Raw genomic sequence first — 20,000 nt, 5'->3', positions numbered from 1 at the left:
AGAGAGAGAGAGAGAACACAATCACACAACCACACAACACAACGACGTGCGAGTACGCTGAGGAGAGAGAGAGAACACAATCACACAACCACACAACACAACGACGTGCGAGTACACTGAGGAGAGAGAGAGAGAGAGAGAACACAATCACACAACCACACAACACAACGACGTGCGAGTACGCTGAGGAGAGAGAGAGAGAGAGAGAACACAATCACACAACCACACAACACAACGACGTGCGAGTACGCTGAGGAGAGAGAGAGAACACAATCACACAACCACACAACACAACGACGTGCGAGTACACTGAGGAGAGAGAGAGAGAGAGAGAACACAATCACACAATCACACAACACAACGACGTGCGAGTACGCTGAGGAGAGAGAGAGAGAACACAATCACACAATCACACAACACAACGACGTGCGAGTACACTGAGGAGAGAGAGAGAGAGAGAACACAATCACACAACACAACAACACAATAACACAACGTTGTGCGAGTATGCTGGGGAGACACAGCAATACAATAATCACACGACAGAGTCGAGTTGCAGGCACAGTGATAACAAACACATCACACGAGGGCTGCTCTCCTCTCTCCTCTCCTCTCCTCTGGTCTCACCTTCCTTGAGTTTCTCCTCCTGAGGGAAGGCGTCGTCTGGCTGCACGTTGGCAGCAATGAGAATGGCTCTGGAGTCCTCCAGCACCTAGAGGGCAGCAGGAGCAGCAATCAGGGTCACTGAGACACCAACACAGCATCCACACACACACTGAGAAAACCAACACAGCATCCACACTGAGACACTGACACAGAATCCACACACACTGAGACACCAACACAGCATCCACACACACTGAGACACCGACACAGCAACCACACTGAGACACCAACACAGCATCCACACACACTGAGACACTAACACAGCATCCACACACACTGAGACACCAACACAGCATCCACACACAGAGACACTAACACAGCATCCACACACACTGAGACACCAACACAGCATCCACACACAGAGACACTAACACAGCATCCACACACACTGAGACACTAACACAGCATCCACACACACTGAGACACCAACACAGCATCCACACACACTGAGACACCAACACAGCATCCACACACAGAGACACTAACACAGCATCCACACACAGAGACACTAACACAGCATCCACACACACTGAGACACCGACACAGCATCCACACACACTGAGACACCGACACAGCATCCACACACACTGAGACACCGACACAGCATCCACACACACTGAGACACCAACACAGCATCCACACACACTGAGACACTAACACAGCATCCACACACACTGAGACACTAACACAGCATCCACACACACTGAGACACTAACACAGCATCCACACACAGAGACACCAACACAGCATCCACACACACACACACTGAGACACTAACACAGCATCCACACACACACACACACACACACACACACAGAGACACTAACACAGCATCCACACACACACACACACACACACACACACACTGAGACACTAACACAGCATACACACACACACACACACACACACACACACAGCATCCACACACACACACACACACACAGAGACACTAACACAGCATCCACACACACACACACACACACAGAGACACTAACACAGCATCCACACACACACACACACACACAGAGACACTAACACAGCATCCACACACACACACACACACACAGAGACACTAACACAGCATCCACACACACACACACACACACTGAGACACTAACACAGCATCCACACACACACACTGAGACACCAACACAGCATCCACACACACTGAGACACTAACACAGCATCCACACACACTGAGACACTAACACAGCATCCACACACAGAGACACCAACACAGCATCCACACACACACACACTGAGACACTAACACAGCATCCACACACACACACACACACACACAGAGACACTAACACAGCATCCACACACACACACACACACACACACACACACACTGAGACACTAACACAGCATCCACACACACACACACTGAGACACTAACACAGCATACACACACACACACACACACACACAGAGACACTAACACAGCATCCACACACACACACACACACACAGAGACACTAACACAGCATCTGCACACACACACACACACACAGAGACACTAACACAGCATCTGCACACACACACACACACACAGAGACACTAACACAGCATCCACACACACACACACACACACTGAGACACTAACACAGCATACACACACACACACTGAGACACCAACACAGCATCCACACTGAGACACCGACACAGCATCCACACTGAGACACCAACACAGCATCCACACTGAGACACCAACACAGCATCCACACTGAGACACCAACACAGCATCCACACTGAGACACCAACACAGCATCCACACACACACACAGTCAAACAGAGAGAATACACTCTCACACACACAGAGAGAGAGAGAGAGCACACCTTGAACAAGCCCTTGAGCATGATGTCGATGATCTTGTACTGCTGGTTCACATCATTCAGCTCCACCAGGTTCTTCAGGGCGGTCAGCTGGTCTCGTCGCTTCGTCTCAAACAAGCGCTTATCTGAGAGGCACCGCAGGTCAGGAAGAGAACGAGAGAGAGAGAGAGACACACACACACACCGAGCCAGGAAGAGAACGAGAGAGAGAGAGAGACACACACGAGCCAGGAAGAGAACGAGAGAGAGAGAGACACACACGAGCCAGGAAGAGAACGAGAGAGAGAGAGAGAGAGACACACACACACGAGCCAGGAAGAGAACGAGAGAGAGACACACACACACACCGAGCCAGGAAGAGAACGAGAGAGAGAGAGAGACACACACGAGCCAGGAAGAGAACGAGAGAGAGAGAGACACACACGAGCCAGGAAGAGAACGAGAGAGAGAGAGAGAGAGACACACACACACGAGCCAGGAAGAGAACGAGAGAGAGACACACACACACACCGAGCCAGGAAGAGAACGAGAGAGAGAGAGAGAGACACACACAAACACTGAGCCAGGAAGAGAACGAGAGAGAGACACACACACACACCGAGCCAGGAAGAGAACGAGAGAGAGAGAGAGACACACACGAGCCAGGAAGAGAACGAGAGAGAGAGAGAGAGAGACACACACACACACCGAGCCAGGAAGAGAACGAGAGAGAGACACACACACACACACACACACCGAGCCAGGAAGAGAACGAGAGAGAGAGAGAGAGAGACACACACACACACACACACACACACCGAGCCAGGAAGAGAACGAGAGAGAGAGAGACACACACACACACACACACACACACCGAGCCAGGAAGAGAACGAGAGAGAGAGAGACACACACGAGCCAGGAAGAGAACGAGAGAGAGAGAGACACACACGAGCCAGGAAGAGAACGAGAGAGAGAGACACACACACGAGCCAGGAAGAGAACGAGAGAGAGAGAGAGAGAGAGACACACACACGAGCCAGGAAGAGAACGACAGAGAGAGAGAGACACACACACACACACGAGCCAGGAAGAGAACGAGAGAGAGAGAGAGAGAGAGACACACACACGAGCCAGGAAGAGAACGACAGAGAGAGAGAGACACACACACGAGCCAGGAAGAGAACGAGAGAGAGAGAGAGAGAGACACACACACCAAGCCAGGAAGAGAACGACAGAGAGAGAGAGACACACACACGAGCCAGGAAGAGAACGAGAGAGAGAGAGACACACACACACACAGAGCCAGGAAGAGAACGAGAGAGAGACACACACACGAGCCAGGAAGAGAACGAGAGAGAGAGAGACACACAGCGAGCCAGGAAGAGAACGAGAGGGAGAGACAGGCTGGAGACACACACACAGATACACAATGAGAGATACACACACACTGAGACACTGTGGGATTGTACGCAGCGCACAGCGAGGGTGGAAGGGTTTACTGCAGGGACAGGATACAGATCTCCAGGCTAGAATCTCGTCTCTCTTTCCTGGAGTCACAGGAGGCGGTCAGAGCCAGGCTGAGCAGCAGAGCGCAGAGGGGCAGGACATCCATCGGGGGGCGCTAGAGACAGAGAGAGGCAGAGTTTAAAGATGGCCAGCGCTCCTTTAAAGGGAGGGACCAGCGATACTGTTAATAAAGCTAATAAGAGGTGAGAGAATGGATTTTAAAGATGGTCAGCGCTCCTTTAAAGGGAGGGACCAGCGATACTGTTAATAAAGCTAATAAGAGGTGAGAGAATGGATTTTAAAGATGGTCAGCGCTCCTTTAAAGGGAGGGGCCAGCGATACTGTTAATAAAGCTAATAAGAGGTGAGAGAATGGATTTTAAAGATGGTCAGCGCTCCTTTAAAGGGAGGGACCAGCGATACTGTTAATAAAGCTAATAAGAGGTGAGAGAATGGATTTTAAAGATGGTCAGCGCTCCTTTAAAGGGAGGGACCAGCGATACTGTTAATAAAGCTAATAAGAGGTGAGAGAATGGATTTTAAAGATGGTCAGCGCTCCTTTAAAGGGAGGGGCCAGCGATACTGTTAATAAAGCTAATAAGAGGTGAGAGAATGGATTTTAAAGATGGTCAGCGCTCCTTTAAAGGGAGGGACCAGCGATACTGTTAATAAAGCTAATAAGAGGCGAGAGAATGGATTTTAAAGATGGTCAGCGCTCCTTTAAAGGGAGGGACCAGCGATACTGTTAATAAAGCTAATAAGAGGTGAGAGAATGGATTTGAAAATCTTGAATTATATTTCAGAGTTGTTTAATATGTAATTAATTACTTTATTTATTTATGTTTCACTTAGAGAGATGTCAAACGCGTTACATATCATCGTTTCTACGAACTCACTGAAGAAGGACTCGAAGATGTGAAACACGACGTTACTACCGCCGGAACGAATCGATAAATATTTCGAGAGAGAGAGAAAGACAGAAACATCAGAATTCAAACTCACGATGAATAAGATGGTCTTATATAATGTAATATAATATAATATAATATAGGAGAGCGCTGTTGGCTGATGCGCACCGAGTTAAGAAGCTAGTCGATAATGGACGATCATTTCTCTCCCAATAAAAGCGTCACATTCGCACACACGCGTTATTCAAATCCACCAGAAAACACAGACGAAGATATTATTACTGCAGCAGCCAGGATGAATTTACATTAGCAGGCGGATCGCATTGTGTGTTCATGCACGCATTCTTATAAACTAGCATTGCATTTATTTTAAATGCAATTTGTTTTAATTTTTAAATAATATCGTAAAAATGAATTAATGGATCGCGGTCAAAATTATTCATCTGTTCACCGAAAAAAACAGCGGTTTCGTGCGGACTGGTACAGCCGGTAGTATTAATTTTTCAGAAAACAAAAATATATATATATTTGTACTTACCTTTTCACACGAATCGTAAAGAATGTAAGAACATATATAATCTCGTCTATTTTGATGTACTAATGCTGCGTGTGACTGTGAATTATTATTTTCATATAATCTCTCTCCAGCGCAGTTTAGTGACAGCTCATGGTTTTGAATGAGAAGATGCGCTTTCCACCCGGACCGTAGAGTCTGACACACGCACACGCACGCACCGCTGCGAACGCGTTCCGGGCGGAAACAAACCACCCGCCGCCAAAAACAATGACAGTTCTGTGGACTACAATTTTATTTCTTATCCTTGTTTTTAAAAGTTCTGGTAAATAAGTGAAAAAACAAACAATCAAACAAACAGATAGTATTAAATATGTATTATTTTATTTCAATTCACACGAAAACTTTAATAACACAAACAACGACTGCTTCTTCTGAGACAACCCAACCTGTATAAAACAAACTACAACTCCCATCACCCCTCACTGTTTTGTGGAGGCATGCTGGGAGCTGTAGTTTGTGTTTCCGATTATTTTCGGCCTTATTTTGGTAATGGTGCTACGCCTGCCTGATACAGAACTACAGCTCCCATCATCCCTCGCTGTTGCTGCTAATGCAGAGGCATGCTGGGAGCTGTAGTTTTATATCTTTTTACGACAGTACCTCTTCTCACCAGGACTGGGTGGGGGCAGCATTCCCTATACTGTGGATTTATTCCAACAGCATCACAAACCAATCAAATATATATATATATATACACATATATAAACAGCTAAAAAAAATCAAAAAACTAATTTTCTTTCCTCTGGTTAACACTTTTGCTACTGGAATGAGATGTTCATCAACAGTCCTGAAGTGGTTTGAGTTTTATTTTGCTGCTGGTTATGGCTTAGCAGTGCTGCTCCCAGTCTGTGTCTCTCCTCTCTCTCACTCTCTCCTCTCTCTCTCTCTCTCTCCTCTCATCTCTCTCATCTCCCTCTCTCTCTCTCCTCTCTCTCTCTCTCTCCAGCTCCTCCAGTAGATTCTGCGCTGCCTCCTTCTCCTTCAGTCCTGGAGGCGCCGGCCCTGAGATCTGCAGCTGAAACCAGCAAACACACATCAGTGTCCCTCTGTGTCTCTGTCCCTGTGTCTCACTGTCTCAGTGTATCTCAGTCTCTCTGTGTCTGTGTCTCTCTCTGTCTCAGTGTCTCTCACTGTCTCTCTGTGTATCAGTCTCTCTCTGTGTCTCAGTGTATCTCACTGTAACTCTGTGTCTCGGTGTGTTTCTCAGTCTCTCTCTGTGTATCTCAGTGTGTCTGTCTCAGGGTGTCTCAGTGTCTCTCTCAGGGTGTACCTGTGTTAGCAGTTCTCTCAGAGCCTGTGCTGTGCTCTCTCCGCAGCTCCTCTCCTCTTTGCAGTGTGAGTCTCTGTCTCAGTGTCTCTCTCAGGGTGTACCTGTGTCTCAGTGTCTCTCTCAGGGTGTCTCAGTGTGTCTCTCAGGGTGTACCTGTGTAAGCAGTTCTCTCAGAGCCTGTGCTGTTCTCTCTCCCAGCTCCTCAGCTCCTCTCCTCTTTGCAGTGTGTCTCTGTGTGTCAGTGTGTCTCTCTCTGTGTCTCAGTGTCTCTCTCAGGGTGTACCTGTGTAAGCAGTTCTCTCAGAGCCTGTGCTGTGCTCTCTCCCAGCTCCTCAGCTCCTCTCCTCTTTGCAGTCTCCACTATCTGATTCAGGTCTGGCTCCCAAACCACATTCTTACTCTGGTACTTCAGCAGCTGAGGAGACGAGACGAGCTGATCAGATCCATCACACGAGGAAGGCACTAGAGCCCCAAACTAGAGCTGGTCTGCTGGACTCAGTTTAGTTTCAATCACGCTGCTGAAGGCACTAGAGCCCCAAACTAGAGCTGGTCTGCTGGACTCAGTTTAGTTTCAATCACGCTGATGAAGGCACTAGAGCCCCACACTAGAGCTGGTCTGCTGGACTCAGTTTAGTTTCAATCACGCTGATGAAGGCACTAGAGCCCCAAACTAGAGCTGGTCTGCTGGACTCAGTTTAGTTTCAATCACGCTGATGAAGGCACTAGAGCCCCAAACTAGAGCTGGTCTGCTGGACTCAGTTTAGTTTCAATCACGCTGATGAAGGCACTAGAGCCCCAGACTAGAGCTGGTCTGCTGGACTCAGTTTAGTTTCAGTCACGCTGATGAAGGCACTAGAGCCCCAAACTAGAGCTGGTCTGCTGGACTCAGTTTAGTTTCAATCACGCTGATGAAGGCACTAGAGCCCCAAACTAGAGCTGGTCTGCTGGACTCAGTTTCATAACACTGATGAAGGCACTAGAGCCCCAAACTAGAGCTGGTCTGCTGGACTCAGTTTAGTTTCAATCACGCTGATGAAGGCACTAGAGCCCCAAACTAGAGCTGGTCTGCTGGACTCAGTTTCATAACGCTGATGAAGTTGTATGGGACAGGATAGGGGTGCAGGTTTGGGCTGCCCTGGGTGGATAGGGGTGCAGTTTTGGGGTTCAGGGTGGTTCTGGGGGGTCCTGTACTCACCAAGGTGATCAGAGAGAGCAGAGCAGGGTGCAGCACCAACTCCTCTCCCGAATTGAGGAGAGTGTAGACCAGGAAGCGAGTCCAGGGCTGGGACACGGCATGCAGGGCTGAGACACAGAGAGAACATAACACAGCCTGACACAGAGAAAATAACACAGCCTGACACAGAGAAAATAACACAGCCTGACACAGAGAGAAAATAACACATCCTGACACAGAGAGAACATAACACAGCCTGACACAGAGAAAATAACACAGCCTGACACAGAGAAAATAACACAGCCTGACACAGAGAGAAAATAACACATCCTGACACAGAGAACATAACACAGCCTGACACAGAGAAAAGAACACAGCCTGACACAGAGAAAAGAACACAGCCTGACACAGAGAAAAGAACACAGCCTGACACACAGAAAAGAACACAGCCTGACACAGAGAGAACATAACACAGCCTGGCACAGAGAAAATAACACAGCCTGACACACAGAAAAGAACACAGCCTGACACAGAGAGAACATAACACAGCCTGACACAGAGAAAAGAACACAGCCTGACACAGAGACACTGAGACACAGACACTAACAGAGACACTGAGACACAGACACTAACAGATACTGAGACACAGACACTAACAGAGAGACACTGACACACACACACACACACACACACACACACACACACACACACAGTGCTGGCTGGCTGGCCCCTCAGTTCTGTACCTGTATTCTGGTTCCTCCGAGTCAGGAAGTCCAGCAGAGCCCCCAGACACCCCACTGCAGAGTGCAGCAGCAGCTCCTGCCTCTGAGAGAGAGAGAGAGAGACAGAGCAGTATGAGAGGGGGAGAGAGACAGAGCAGTATGAGAGGGGGAGAGAGACAGAGCAGGATGAGAGAGGGGGAGAGAGACAGAGCAGGATGAGAGGGGGAGAGACAGAGCAGTATGAGAGAGAGGGGGAGAGAGAGGGACAGAGCAGTATGAGAGAGAGGGGGAGAGAGAGGGACAGAGCAGTATGAGAGGGGGAGAGACAGAGCAGGATGAGAGAGAGGAGGAGAGAGACAGAGCAGGATGAGAGAGAGGGGAGAGAGACAGAGCGGTATTACACTGTGTTGTATTGATATTACACTGTGTTGTATTGATATTACACTGTGTTGTAGTTTTATTGCACTGTGTTGTGTTACACTGACCTGTATCAGCAGGCTCTGCAGGGCTGTCAGCAGCCAGTTTGCCCTCTCGCTGCTCAGTGGGTACAGGGCAGAATCGGGGGCCTCTAGGGGGCGCTCTCTCCTCTCAGACGGGCTGACCGTCAGTAGAGAGGAGCTCAGGTCCTGATCCAACAGAGTCTGCAAGAGATGCAGGGAGGAGGCTGAAGAGAGTGGAGGAGAGGAGAGGAGAGAAAGGAGAAGGGAGGGGAGAGAGGAGGAGAGAAGGGATGGGAGAGAAAGGAGAAGGGAGGAGAGGAGAGAAAGGAGAGGGGAGGGGAGAGGAGAGAGATGAAAACCACCTAATAGAATCACTGATTAACAGAATCCAATGCTGATTATTATCCTAATAAAGCCGTCTCTTTATTGAATGAACTCGCTTCGACTTGATCACGTCAGCCAGTTCATTTGAAGGGGACTCACCCAGCAGCAGACTGCCTGTCTTCTTCCTGAAGGAGAGAAGCTGCAGAATCTGATCTAAACTGAGACTGAGCCCCCGGTGAACCTGAAAACACAGAACAGAGACGCCCTGCATTCAATAACTAACTAACGTTTCCACTGGAAGTCTCTCTCAGCGTCTTCAGTGTAGATTCAACGGCAAACGTTTCCACTGGAAGTCTCTCTCAGCGTCTTCAGTGTAAATTCAATGGCAAACGTTTCCACTAGAAGTCTCTCTCAGCGTCTTCAGTGTAGATTCAATGGCAAACGTTTCCTCTAGAAGTCTTTCTCAGCGTCTTAAGTGTAAATTCAACGGCAAACGTTTCCACTAGAAGTCTTTCTCAGCGTCTTCAGTGTAAATTCAATGGCAAACGTTTCCACTGGAAGTCTCTCTCAGCGTCTTCAGTGTAAATTCAATGGCAAACGTTTCCACTAGAAGGTCCTTTAGCACGTTTTTTTTCCCCAATTGGACAAGCGGTTTGCAGTGTGACCTACAGACCCCCCCCCCCCCCCCCCCCCCCTTCCCCCCCGGGTCCACTCACCTGGGAGCTGTGAGTCCGCTGGGACTGGAGCAGGGCGCTGAGCAGCAGACAGGCTGAGGAAAGCAGGGAGCTGTGGGCAGGAGAGTCTGAGGACTGAGGCCTGGCCCAGTACAGCTCCCAGACAGACTGGAGCAGATCCAACAGGCCAACATTGGAGAGCAGCATTGAGACAGCTAGAGAGGGGGGAGAGGAGGGAGAGAAAGGGGGGGAGAGAGGGGGAGAGGAGAGAAGATAATGAACCAGCCCCCTTCTCAAAGTTTACTGCTTTGGTATCCCCCCTGGTAAAAGCACAGCACAGTGTAGTAAAGCACAGACAATTGGATAGTTATCTCCCTCTCTACCCTCTCAGTGCTCTCTCCCCCAATCTCCTCTCCCTCCCCCTTTCTCTCCTCTCTCTCGCCCCTCTCTCCTCTCTCTCTCTCCTCCCTCTCCTCCTAATCTCCTCTCGCCCCTCTCTTCTCCCCCTCTCCTCTCTCTCCTCTCCCCCTTCCCTCCCCCTCTTGCCCCTCTCTCTCCTCTCTCCTCTCCTCTCCCCCCCTCTGTCCCCTCTCTCCTCACCTCTTCCGCTGTTGCAGGCACACAGGCTGCAGTACAGGTAGTTGAAGGCAGGCTGCAGGGCTTCAGTGCTGGAGGATTGCATTTTACCAGCCAGGGTGCTGACTGGGTGAAAGAGGAGAGAGAGAGAGGGAAGGATGAGGGATGAAGGAGAGGGATATGTGTGTATGTGTCTGAGTGTGTCTCAGTGTGTGTGTGTGTGTGTATCTCAGTGTCTCACTGTATCTCAGTGTCTCAGTGTGTGTATCTCAGTGTCTCACTGTGTGTCTCAGTGTGTGTATCTCAGAGTGTCTCAGTGTGTGTCTCAGTGTCTATCTCAGTGTCTCACTGTGTGTCTCAGTGTATCTCAGTGTGTGTATCTCAGAGTGTCTCAGTGTATCTCAGCGTGTGTGTCTCAGTGTATCTCAGTATGTCTCAGTGTACTGTATTGTCTCACCGTGGTACAGCAGTTTGAAGTCAGTGCTGTCCATGTCTCTCCCGGCAGAGCTCTTCATCTGAACCACACACAGCAGCTCCAGCACTAGAGACAGACTCTTGCTCACTGCACAGAGAGAGAGAGAGAGAGGGAGAGGGAGAGGGAGAGCTCTTCATCTGAACCACACACAGCAGCTCCAGCACTAGAGACAGACTCTTGCTCACTGCACAGGGAAAGAGGGGGAGAGGGAGAGAGGCTCAGCCAGCTGAGATTGGAAGAGCATGGGGGGGATAGACTGCAAAATGACTGTGCTAGAATAAAGAACTACAGCTCCCAGCATCCTTCACCACTACCGCAGGTGAGGAGGCATGCTGGGAACTGTAGTTCATGTATCACAGCACGCCCGCCACATCGCGTGACATTAATGTATCATTAGACCTCTATTGATTCATCTATTATTATTATTAGGGGGGTGAACTCTGCATCATCAACAACTGCTGCTGCTGCTGCTGCAGAGTCACTTCCAATAGGAGCTCGTTTGTTTGACGTCTCATCCGAAGGACAGAGCACAAGGAGGTGAAGCGACTCGCTCAGGGTCACACACACACACACACACACGCACACACACAGAGGGAGTCAGTGGCTGAGCCGGGATTTGAACCTCCTGGTATCGAGACCCCCTTCCTCTAACCCGCTGGGACCTTTATTGGTTAATCTAACGGAGTCCCTCAGAGCAGTGTGGCCCCTCCTCACCCTCGGGGGCCCGGCCCTCGCTCTCAATCCCGACTCGCTGCAGGATCTGGAGCAGCCGGGGTCTGAGCAGCTCCAAGGACGAGAGGTCGCCGGGGTCACGACCCTGCAGGTAGGACTTCAGCACCAGCAGGGCATTGTGGGATAGCTGGGCCTCTCCAGTGCAGACAATACCCTGAGAAAAAGAGGAGAGAGGGAAGGGGGAGAGAGAGAAGAGAAAGAGAGAGGAGAGGGGAGAGGGGTAAGGGGAAGAGAGGGAGATGGAGAAAGAGGCAGCAAGAGAGATAGAAGGAGAGAAGGGGGAGAGAGAAAAGAGAGAGGAGAGAGAGAGAGAGAAAGAGGAGTAAGACCATTACCAGTAATACCAGTAGACACACTGGAAGGCTTTCTCATTACCAGTTTGACCAGTAGAGAGACCCACACAGGAAGGCTTTCTCATTACCAGTAAGACCAGTATGGTGCTGGGGTTGTCCTGGATGACGGCCAGCACAGCCCTGTAGCTCGGGTCCTGGTTCTCCTGGGGCCCGGTCCAGTCTCCCTGCCCCAGCCAGCGCTGCAGGGCCGGCAGTCCGAAGCGGTCTGTGAGCGTGGGGTACCGGAACAGGAACCTCAAAACCAGGGGGTGGTGTGTGTAGAGGGAGGAGAAAGATGGGTGCACACACAGGGAGCTGGTGAGGGAAGAGAGAGAGACACACACACAGAGCTGGTGAGGGAGGAGAGAGAGACACACACACAGGGAGCTGGTGATGGAGGAGAGAGAGAGACACACACAGGGAGCTGGTGAGGGAGGAGAGAGAGGGACACACACACAGGGAGCTGGTGAGGGAGGAGAGAGAGACACACACACACAGGGAGCTGGTGAGGGAGGAGAGAGGGACACACACAGGGAGCTGGTGAGGGAGGAGAGAGAGGGACACACACAGGGAGCTGGTGAGGGAGGAGAGAGAGAGACACACACACAGGGAGCTGGTGAGGGAGGAGAGAGAGAGACACACACACAGGGAGCTGGTGAGGGAGGAGAGAGACACACACAGGGAGCTGGTGAGGGAGGAGAGGGACACACACACACAGGGAGCTGGTGAGGGAGGAGAGAGAGGGACACACACACAGGGAGCTGGTGAGGGAGGAGAGAGACACACACACACAGGGAGCTGGCGGTAGCACTTTCCATTGTGTCTGATTGCTGTGTTTCTACAGAGCAGTTACTGAGTAAACACACGAGTGCTTACACACCATTACAGTGTTATTATGCAGAGCTACAATACACTTAATGTGGGGATCTGTTAACACGATCTAACCCACACCCTGATATTAACCCTAACCCTGACCTGTGGGTTGGTGTGTGGGTTGGGGTTGGGGTGTGGGTTGGGGTGTGAGTTGGGGTTGGGGTTCAGGTAGGGGTTGGTGTGTGGGTTGGGGTTGGTGTTGGTGTTGGTGTTGGGTTGGGGTGTGGGTTGGGGTTGGTGTGTAGGTTGGGGTTGGGGTGTGGGTTGGGGTGTGGGTGTGGGTTGGTGTTGGGGTGTGGGTTGGGGTTGGGGTTGGGGTGTGGGTTGGTGTTGGGGTGTGGGTTGATGTGTGGGTTGGGGTGTGGGTGTGGGTTGGGGTTGGTGTGTGGGTTGGGGTTGATGTTGGGGTGTGGGTTGTTATGTGGTGTGGGTTGGGGTGTGGGTTGGGGTGTGAGTTGGGGTTGGGGTTCAGGTAGGGGTTGGTGTGTGGGTTGGGGTTGGTGTTGGTGTTGGTGTTGGGTTGGGGTGTGGGTTGGGGTTGGTGTGTAGGTTGGGGTTGGGGTGTGGGTGTGGGTTGGTGTTGGGGTGTGGGTTGGGGTTGGGGTTGGGGTGTGGGTTGGTGTTGGGGTGTGGGTTGATGTGTGGGTTGGGGTGTGGGTGTGGGTTGGGGTTGGTGTGTGGGTTGGGGTTGATGTTGGGGTGTGGGTTGTTATGTGGTGTGGGTTGGGGTTGGGGTTGGGGTGTGGGTGTGGGTTAGATCGTGTTAACAGATACCCATATTAAGTGTATTGTAGCTCTGCATAATAACACTGTAATGGTGTGTAAGCACTCGTGTGTTTACTCAGTAACTGCTCTGTAGAACAATCAGACACAATGGAAAGTGGGACTGACCTGCAGATGCTGTTCAGGGGAGACTGAGGGAGGGGAGGGGAAGACAGGCAGACAGACAGACAGGCAGACAGACAGACAGACAGAAAAGCAGATATCAGCTAACAGCTCTGACAACATCTTCCTAAGTGTTTCATATGCAATGTCCAGGGCAGAGAGGGCAGTGTCACGCAGGCTGGGTCACCGAGCCCCACAGCAGCACAGCCTGGCAGTGCCCTGCCACTGAGTGTAGTAGATGTGTAGGGACAAGAATATACTGAAACCCAGGACTGATTCACTTGACAAAAACCCTTCTCTTTCTCCCCTCCCTCCCTCCCTCCCTCTCTCTCCTCTCTTCTCTTCTCCCCTCTCCCTTCTCTCTCCTCCTTCCTATCCCCCACGCTCTCCTCCCTCTCATCTCTCCTTCTTTCTATCCTCCTCTCCTCCTTCCTGTCCCCCACTCTGTCCTCTCTCCTCTCCTCTCCTCCCCTCTCCCTCTCCCCATCTCTCCTCTCCCCCCTCTCCTCACCCAGTCCAGCTCTCTGCTGTAAGCCTGGCTCACAGACAGCAGGTACAGAGCTGCTCTCAGTGTGAAGGCAGGCTGGGTTTCTCTCCTCTCCTGGCTGCAGATCAGGAAACTGCAGACCGCTGGGAAGAGGCTGGCTTCAGGAACCAACCTACAAACAAAATCACAAACACAAGCCAGAGGCTAGAACTCTCACACTAGCCCTGCTGCTGCTGCTGCTGCACCCAGTCCTGGGGTTCAGAGCTCCCCTCAATGAAGTCTAGTATTATTAATATTGAAATGATCAGGAGCCAGGAGTTTGAGCAGGGTTACAAACTCACACTAGCCCTGCTGCTGCTGCTGCTGCACCCAGTCCTGGGGTTCAGAGCTCCCCTCAATGAAGTCTAGTATTATTCATATTGAAATGATCAGGAGCCAGGAGTTTGAGCAGGGTTACAAACTCACACTAGCCCTGCTGCTGCACCCAGTCCTGGGGTTCAGAGCTCCCCTCAATGAAGTCTAGTATTATTCATATTGAAATGATCAGGAGCCAGGAGTTTGAGCAGGGTTACAAACTCACACTAGCCCTGCTGCTGCTGCTGCTGCTGCTGCACCCAGTCCTGGGGTTCAGAGCTCCCCTCAATGAAGTCTAGTATTATTAATATTGAAATGATCAGGAGCCAGGAGTTTGAGCAGGGTTACAAACTCACACTAGCCCTGCTGCTGCTGCTGCTGCTGCTGCACCCAGTCCTGGGGTTCAGAGCTCCCCTCAATGAAGTCTAGTATTATTAATATTGAAATGATCAGGAGCCAGGAGTTTGAGCAGGAGAGGGATGGAGAAGGGAGGAGAGAGGGGAGGGGAGGGGTGGAGAGTGTTTACCTGTCCTGGTGGAGGTGTGCCAGGTACAGCAGGGTGAGCAGGCAGTGCTGTGTGTCCCTCACCCCCACCTCCCCTCCTGGGTCCTCGCTGAGCAGGATGGGGCAGTCTGACAGCCGGCAGGTCAACATGGGCAGAGCCCTCTGCAACACACACTGCAGCTCATCCAGCTCTACAGAGAGAAGAGAGAGGAGAGACTGACACACACACTGCAGCTCATCCAGCTCTACAGAGAGAGGAGAGACTGACACACACACTGCAGCTCATCCAGACACACACAGAGACACACACACACACACTGAAAGACACACACACACTCCCTCACCTTGCTGTGTGGACTCTGCTGTCTGCTGGTTTGCTAGCAGGCTCAGGCTCACTCTGCACAGGAACTCAGAGCAAACTGCATTGAGCTGAGCGTTCCTGAGAGAGGAGGGGAGACACAGCATGTCAGGGTTAGGGTTGGGGTTAGGTTTAGGGTCAGGGCTCCCCCTCTCTTTCCCCCTACCTCTCTCCCGCACAGAAGGCTGCTTTCAGCTCTAGGGTCAGTCTGAAGAAAGAGGATGAAGCTGAGGAAGGGATACAAGATATCATGTTAAATACAGTATATCATTATTAATAATAATAATAATAATAATAATAATCCCAAACTCCAGTGTCTTCAAGTAACAGGCTTCCAGTTTACCCAGTTTGGCAGAGAACTGTCCCATCATGCTGGGGACCAGGCTGTACTGGGAGTTGAGGACGGAGTAGAAAACCAGTATCAGTGAGGCGCTGGGAGCTCTCTCACACAGGCTCTGCACACAGGGAGGGAAAAAACATCCAAACAAGCCATCAGAAATCACAGGTAAGACCACAAGAAACTAGAGTCCAGCAGACCAGCTCTAGTGTGGGGCTCTAGTGCCTTCATCAGCGTGACTGAAACTAAACTGAGTCCAGCAGACCAGCTCTAGTGTGGGGCTCTAGTGCCTTCATCAGCGTGATTGAAACTAAACTGAGTGAAGCAGACCAGCTCTAGTTTGGGGCTCTAGTGCCTTCATCAGAGTGATTGAAACTAAACTGAGTCCAGCAGACCAGCTCTAGTTTGGGGCTCTAGTGCCTTCATCAGCGTGATTGAAACTAAACTGAGTCCAGCAGACCAGCTCTAGTGTGGGGCTCTAGTGCCTTCATCAGCGTGATTGAAACTAAACCGAGTCCAGCAGACCAGCTCTAGTTTGGGGCTCTAGTGCCTTCATCAGCGTGATTGAAACTAAACTGAGTGAAGCAGACCAGCTCTAGTTTGGGGCTCTAGTGCCTTCATCAGAGTGATTGAAACTAAACTGAGTCCAGCAGACCAGCTCTAGTTTGGGGCTCTAGTGCCTTCATCAGCGTGATTGAAACTAAACTGAGTCCAGCAGACCAGCTCTAGTGTGGGGCTCTAGTGCCTTCATCAGCGTGATTGAAACTAAACTGAGTCCAGCGTTTCAGCTCCAGGAAATTCAGAACAACGTTTCATGCCTTAAAACTAGCAAAAAAAACCCAATAAACGTCAATAGAGCGATTCAATGAATCAGTCAATAAAGCGATGGACGGGTCGCTCTGTAAAGGGACTCACGGTGACGGTGGGAATGCAGAGGGTGTCGCACGCAGAGAGGAGGAAGCGAGTGAAGCTCTCCAGGGTGTCGACGACGCTGTGAGAGTGAGGGGCTGTGAAGACATTGAGCAGCAGAGAGGGGTGGAGAGAGCAGTCCGCAGCCAGCCTGAATACAATACAATACAATACAATACAATACAATATAATACAATACAATACAGTACAGAACAATACAATACAAGAAAGAATATATGAAAAAGGAAATAGATACAAATTAAGAATGAAAACAAAACAAAATAGAGACCGAAATAAAGTCAGCAAAAAGAAACCAAGAGGGAAAGAAAGATAGAGAGAGAAAACAAGAAAGTTTCCATTCGGCCCATCTTGCTCATTTGGTTGTTAGTAGCTTATTGATCCCAGAATCTCATCAAGCAGCTTCTTGAAGGATCCCAGGGTGTCACCTTCAACAACATTACTGGGGAGTTGGTTCCAGACCCTCACGATTCTCTGTGTAAAAGAGAGAGAAAGAGAGAGAGAGACACAGAGAGGGAGGGAGGGTGCTGGCTGTGTACCTGCAGGCTCTGTGGAAGGTCTCCAGGGAGCTCAGTATGAACACAGAGAGGGAGGGAGGGAGGGAGGGTGCTGGCTGTGTACCTGCAGGCTCTGTGGAAGGTCTCCAGGGAGCTCAGTATGAACACAGAGAGGGAGGGAGGGAGGGAGGGTGCTGGCTGTGTACCTGCAGGCTCTGTGGAAGGTCTCCAGGGAGCTCAGTATGAACACAGAGAGGGAGGGAGGGAGGGAGGGTGCTGGCTGTGTACCTGCAGGCTCTGTGGAAGGTCTCCAGGGAGCTCAGTATGAACACAGAGAGGGAGGGAGGGTGCTGGCTGTGTACCTGTAGGCTCTGTGGAAGGTCTCCAGGGAGCTCAGTATGAACACAGAGAGGGAGGGAGGGAGGGTGCTGGCTGTGTACCTGCAGGCTCTGTGGAAGGTCTCCAGGGAGCTCAGTATGAACGCCCCCGCTCTCGAGGGCTCCGAGGCGGTCTGTGCTGTGGCTCGGCGCTGTGTCAGGCTGGCAGTCTCTGCTGTGTCTCTGCATCGCTCCAGAGCCGCCTCCACCAGACTCTGCAGGGCCTGGTACTGCACTGGAACAGGGAGGTGACTGATCCTGAGGACACGCAGAAACACACACTGACACTGAGGACACACAGGCACACACACTGACACACACACTGGTACTGCACTGGAACAGGCAGATGACTGATCCTGAGGACACACAGAAACACACACACTGACACACAGACACACTGACACAGACACACACACACTGACACACACACACTGGTACTGCACTGGAACAGACAGATGACTGACCCTGAGGACACACAGAAACACACACACTGACACACAGACACACACACACTGACACACACACATACTGACACTGACACACAGACACACACACACTGACAAAGACACAGAACTAAAGAAAGCTGACCCGAGGGATGCAGTAGCAGTGGATAAAGAAAGAAGGAGAGAGAGATAGAAAGAGAGAGAGAAAGGAAGTCAGACAGACAGACAGGAAGCTGACCTCAGCAGTGCTGAGGCTGCGCAGGCTGCCTCTGTCGCCACCTCCAGGCTGCTGCTGGTAATGCCCTCTCTCAGGGTCTCCGCAGCCTCCCCGAATGAAGCGGGGCTGGAGAACAGCTTGATGCCCTCGGGCTGCCTGGGGGGGTATTGATCGGGTATTAGTATATCTGATGCACAGTAAGGGCATTTTTTTTAATGATGGACCCGTTGTGTTCAAATTCAATGGGACATGGAGGGTGTGTATTCACCCCAGCTACAAAACATCCCTCAAGAACCACTCTGTGAACTACAATGAGCTGTGCTGTGGTCTTGATACACAGTAAATCGGTACAGCCCAGCCAGAACTACAGCTCCCAGCATGCCTCCTCACCCGCGGCAGTGGTGAGGGATGCTGGGAGCTGTAGTTCTTTATGCTGTGGTCTTGTATCACAATACAAACGATACAGACCTCTATTAGGATGCGTCATGTAAAGAAAGCATTGCGATTCATCGATACACAGTGAATTGGTCCAGCCCTGGGTATAGGACTACAGCTCCCAGCATGCCTCCTCACCCGCGGCAACTGAGGGATGCTGGGAGCTGTAGTTCTTTAATTACAATGCACTATAGCAGCGATACAGACCTCCATTAGGATACATGATGTAAAGATGGTATGTCATGAATGTCAGCCCCCCCCCCCACACCCCCCCTCTACCTCTGCAGCACCTCTCTGAACAGCAGCAGCCCCTGTTTCTGCACCTCGGGGTTTCCCAGCCTCATAGCCTCCCTCACACTGCGCACCAGAGACTCGATACCTGCACGGGGCTCCGGGGAGAGGGGGAGGAGAGAGAAGGAGAGGTGAGGCAATTAAAAAGGTGTCCTTCTCATACTGAGTGAGGGAGGGAGGGAGAGGAGGGAGGAGAGGGGGAGGAGAGGAGGAGGAGAGAGGTGTCTGTCTCATACCGTACACAGAGGGAGGGAGGAGAGGAGGAAGGTGTCTGTCTCGTACCGTACACAGAGTGAGGGAGGGAGAGAGGAGAGGAGAGGAGGGAGAGGGGGAGGTGAGGAGGGAGGTCTGTCTGTCTCGTACCGTACACAGAGTGAGGGAGGGAGAAAGGAGAGGACAGGGGAGCGGGGAGGAGAGGAGAGGGGAGAGGAGAGGGGAGAGAGGAGAGGAGGAGAGGAGGGAGGTGTCAGTCAGTCTCGTACCGTACAGAGTGAGGGAGGGAGAGGGGGAGGGGGAGGAGAGGAGGGAGGTGTCAGTCTGTCTCGTACCGTACACAGAGTGAGGGAGGGAGAGGGGGAGGGGGAGGAGAGGAGGGAGGTGTCAGTCTGTCTCGTACCGTACACAGAGTGAGGGAGGGAGAGGGGGAGGGGGAGGAGAGGAGGGAGGTGTCAGTCTGTCTCGTACCGTACACAGAGGAAAGGAGAGAGGGAGGTGTCAGTCTGTCTCGTACCGTACACAGAGTGAGGGAGGGAGAAAGGAGAGGAGAGGGGAGCGGGGAGGAGAGGAGAGGGGAGAGGAGAGGGGAGAGAGGAGAGGAGGGAG

General features: G+C 51.3%; 2 protein-coding genes across 5 annotated transcripts in view; both read right to left on the bottom strand.

Annotated features, from left to right (window-relative positions):
• LOC131727799 (coiled-coil domain-containing protein 134-like) overlaps window positions 1–5,651 on the bottom strand; it is a 9,169-nt gene extending 3,518 nt beyond the window's left edge. The window contains exons 1-4 of the mRNA XM_059019079.1: window positions 5,436–5,651; window positions 4,000–4,105; window positions 2,509–2,630; window positions 628–712 (exon numbers count right to left, since the gene is read on the bottom strand). Coding sequence (XP_058875062.1) covers window positions 628–712; window positions 2,509–2,630; window positions 4,000–4,096 — 304 coding nt within the window. The 5' untranslated portion in view covers window positions 4,097–4,105; window positions 5,436–5,651. The remainder of the gene's footprint in view (window positions 1–627; window positions 713–2,508; window positions 2,631–3,999; window positions 4,106–5,435) is intronic.
• A 122-nt stretch (window positions 5,652–5,773) lies between these two features.
• Window positions 5,774–20,000, bottom strand: part of LOC117970685 (meiosis inhibitor protein 1-like) — a 20,111-nt gene continuing 5,884 nt past the window's right edge. For 2 of the 4 annotated variants that reach the window (XM_059019065.1, XM_059019066.1), the window contains 21 exons: window positions 19,167–19,266; window positions 18,474–18,608; window positions 17,856–18,050; window positions 16,907–17,051; window positions 15,998–16,109; window positions 15,821–15,881; window positions 15,641–15,735; window positions 15,319–15,487; window positions 14,463–14,610; window positions 13,958–13,980; window positions 12,283–12,508; window positions 11,844–12,015; window positions 11,112–11,216; window positions 10,679–10,780; window positions 10,121–10,293; window positions 9,564–9,645; window positions 9,126–9,304; window positions 8,662–8,743; window positions 7,940–8,046; window positions 7,028–7,159; window positions 5,774–6,489 (listed from right to left, as the gene is read on the bottom strand). In XM_059019065.1, the coding sequence (XP_058875048.1) occupies window positions 6,301–6,489; window positions 7,028–7,159; window positions 7,940–8,046; window positions 8,662–8,743; window positions 9,126–9,304; window positions 9,564–9,645; window positions 10,121–10,293; window positions 10,679–10,780; window positions 11,112–11,216; window positions 11,844–12,015; window positions 12,283–12,508; window positions 13,958–13,980; window positions 14,463–14,610; window positions 15,319–15,487; window positions 15,641–15,735; window positions 15,821–15,881; window positions 15,998–16,109; window positions 16,907–17,051; window positions 17,856–18,050; window positions 18,474–18,608; window positions 19,167–19,266 (2,732 nt within the window). In that variant the 3' untranslated portion in view covers window positions 5,774–6,300. Of the gene's footprint in view, window positions 6,490–7,027; window positions 7,160–7,939; window positions 8,047–8,661; window positions 8,744–9,125; window positions 9,305–9,563; window positions 9,646–10,120; window positions 10,294–10,678; window positions 10,781–11,111; window positions 11,217–11,843; window positions 12,016–12,282; window positions 12,509–13,957; window positions 13,981–14,462; window positions 14,611–15,318; window positions 15,488–15,640; window positions 15,736–15,820; window positions 15,882–15,997; window positions 16,110–16,906; window positions 17,052–17,855; window positions 18,051–18,473; window positions 18,609–19,166; window positions 19,267–20,000 lie in introns of those variants that run through there. The other 2 variants (XM_059019067.1, XM_059019068.1) reach the window with 2 other exon arrangements.

The sequence above is a fragment of the Acipenser ruthenus genome, unplaced genomic scaffold (assembly GCF_902713425.1).
Source record: "Acipenser ruthenus unplaced genomic scaffold, fAciRut3.2 maternal haplotype, whole genome shotgun sequence".
NCBI classification, from domain to species: Eukaryota; Metazoa; Chordata; class Actinopteri; order Acipenseriformes; family Acipenseridae; genus Acipenser; species Acipenser ruthenus.
Note: the sequence above shows the minus strand (reverse complement) of the source record. Positions and strands in the feature narration are given on the sequence as shown.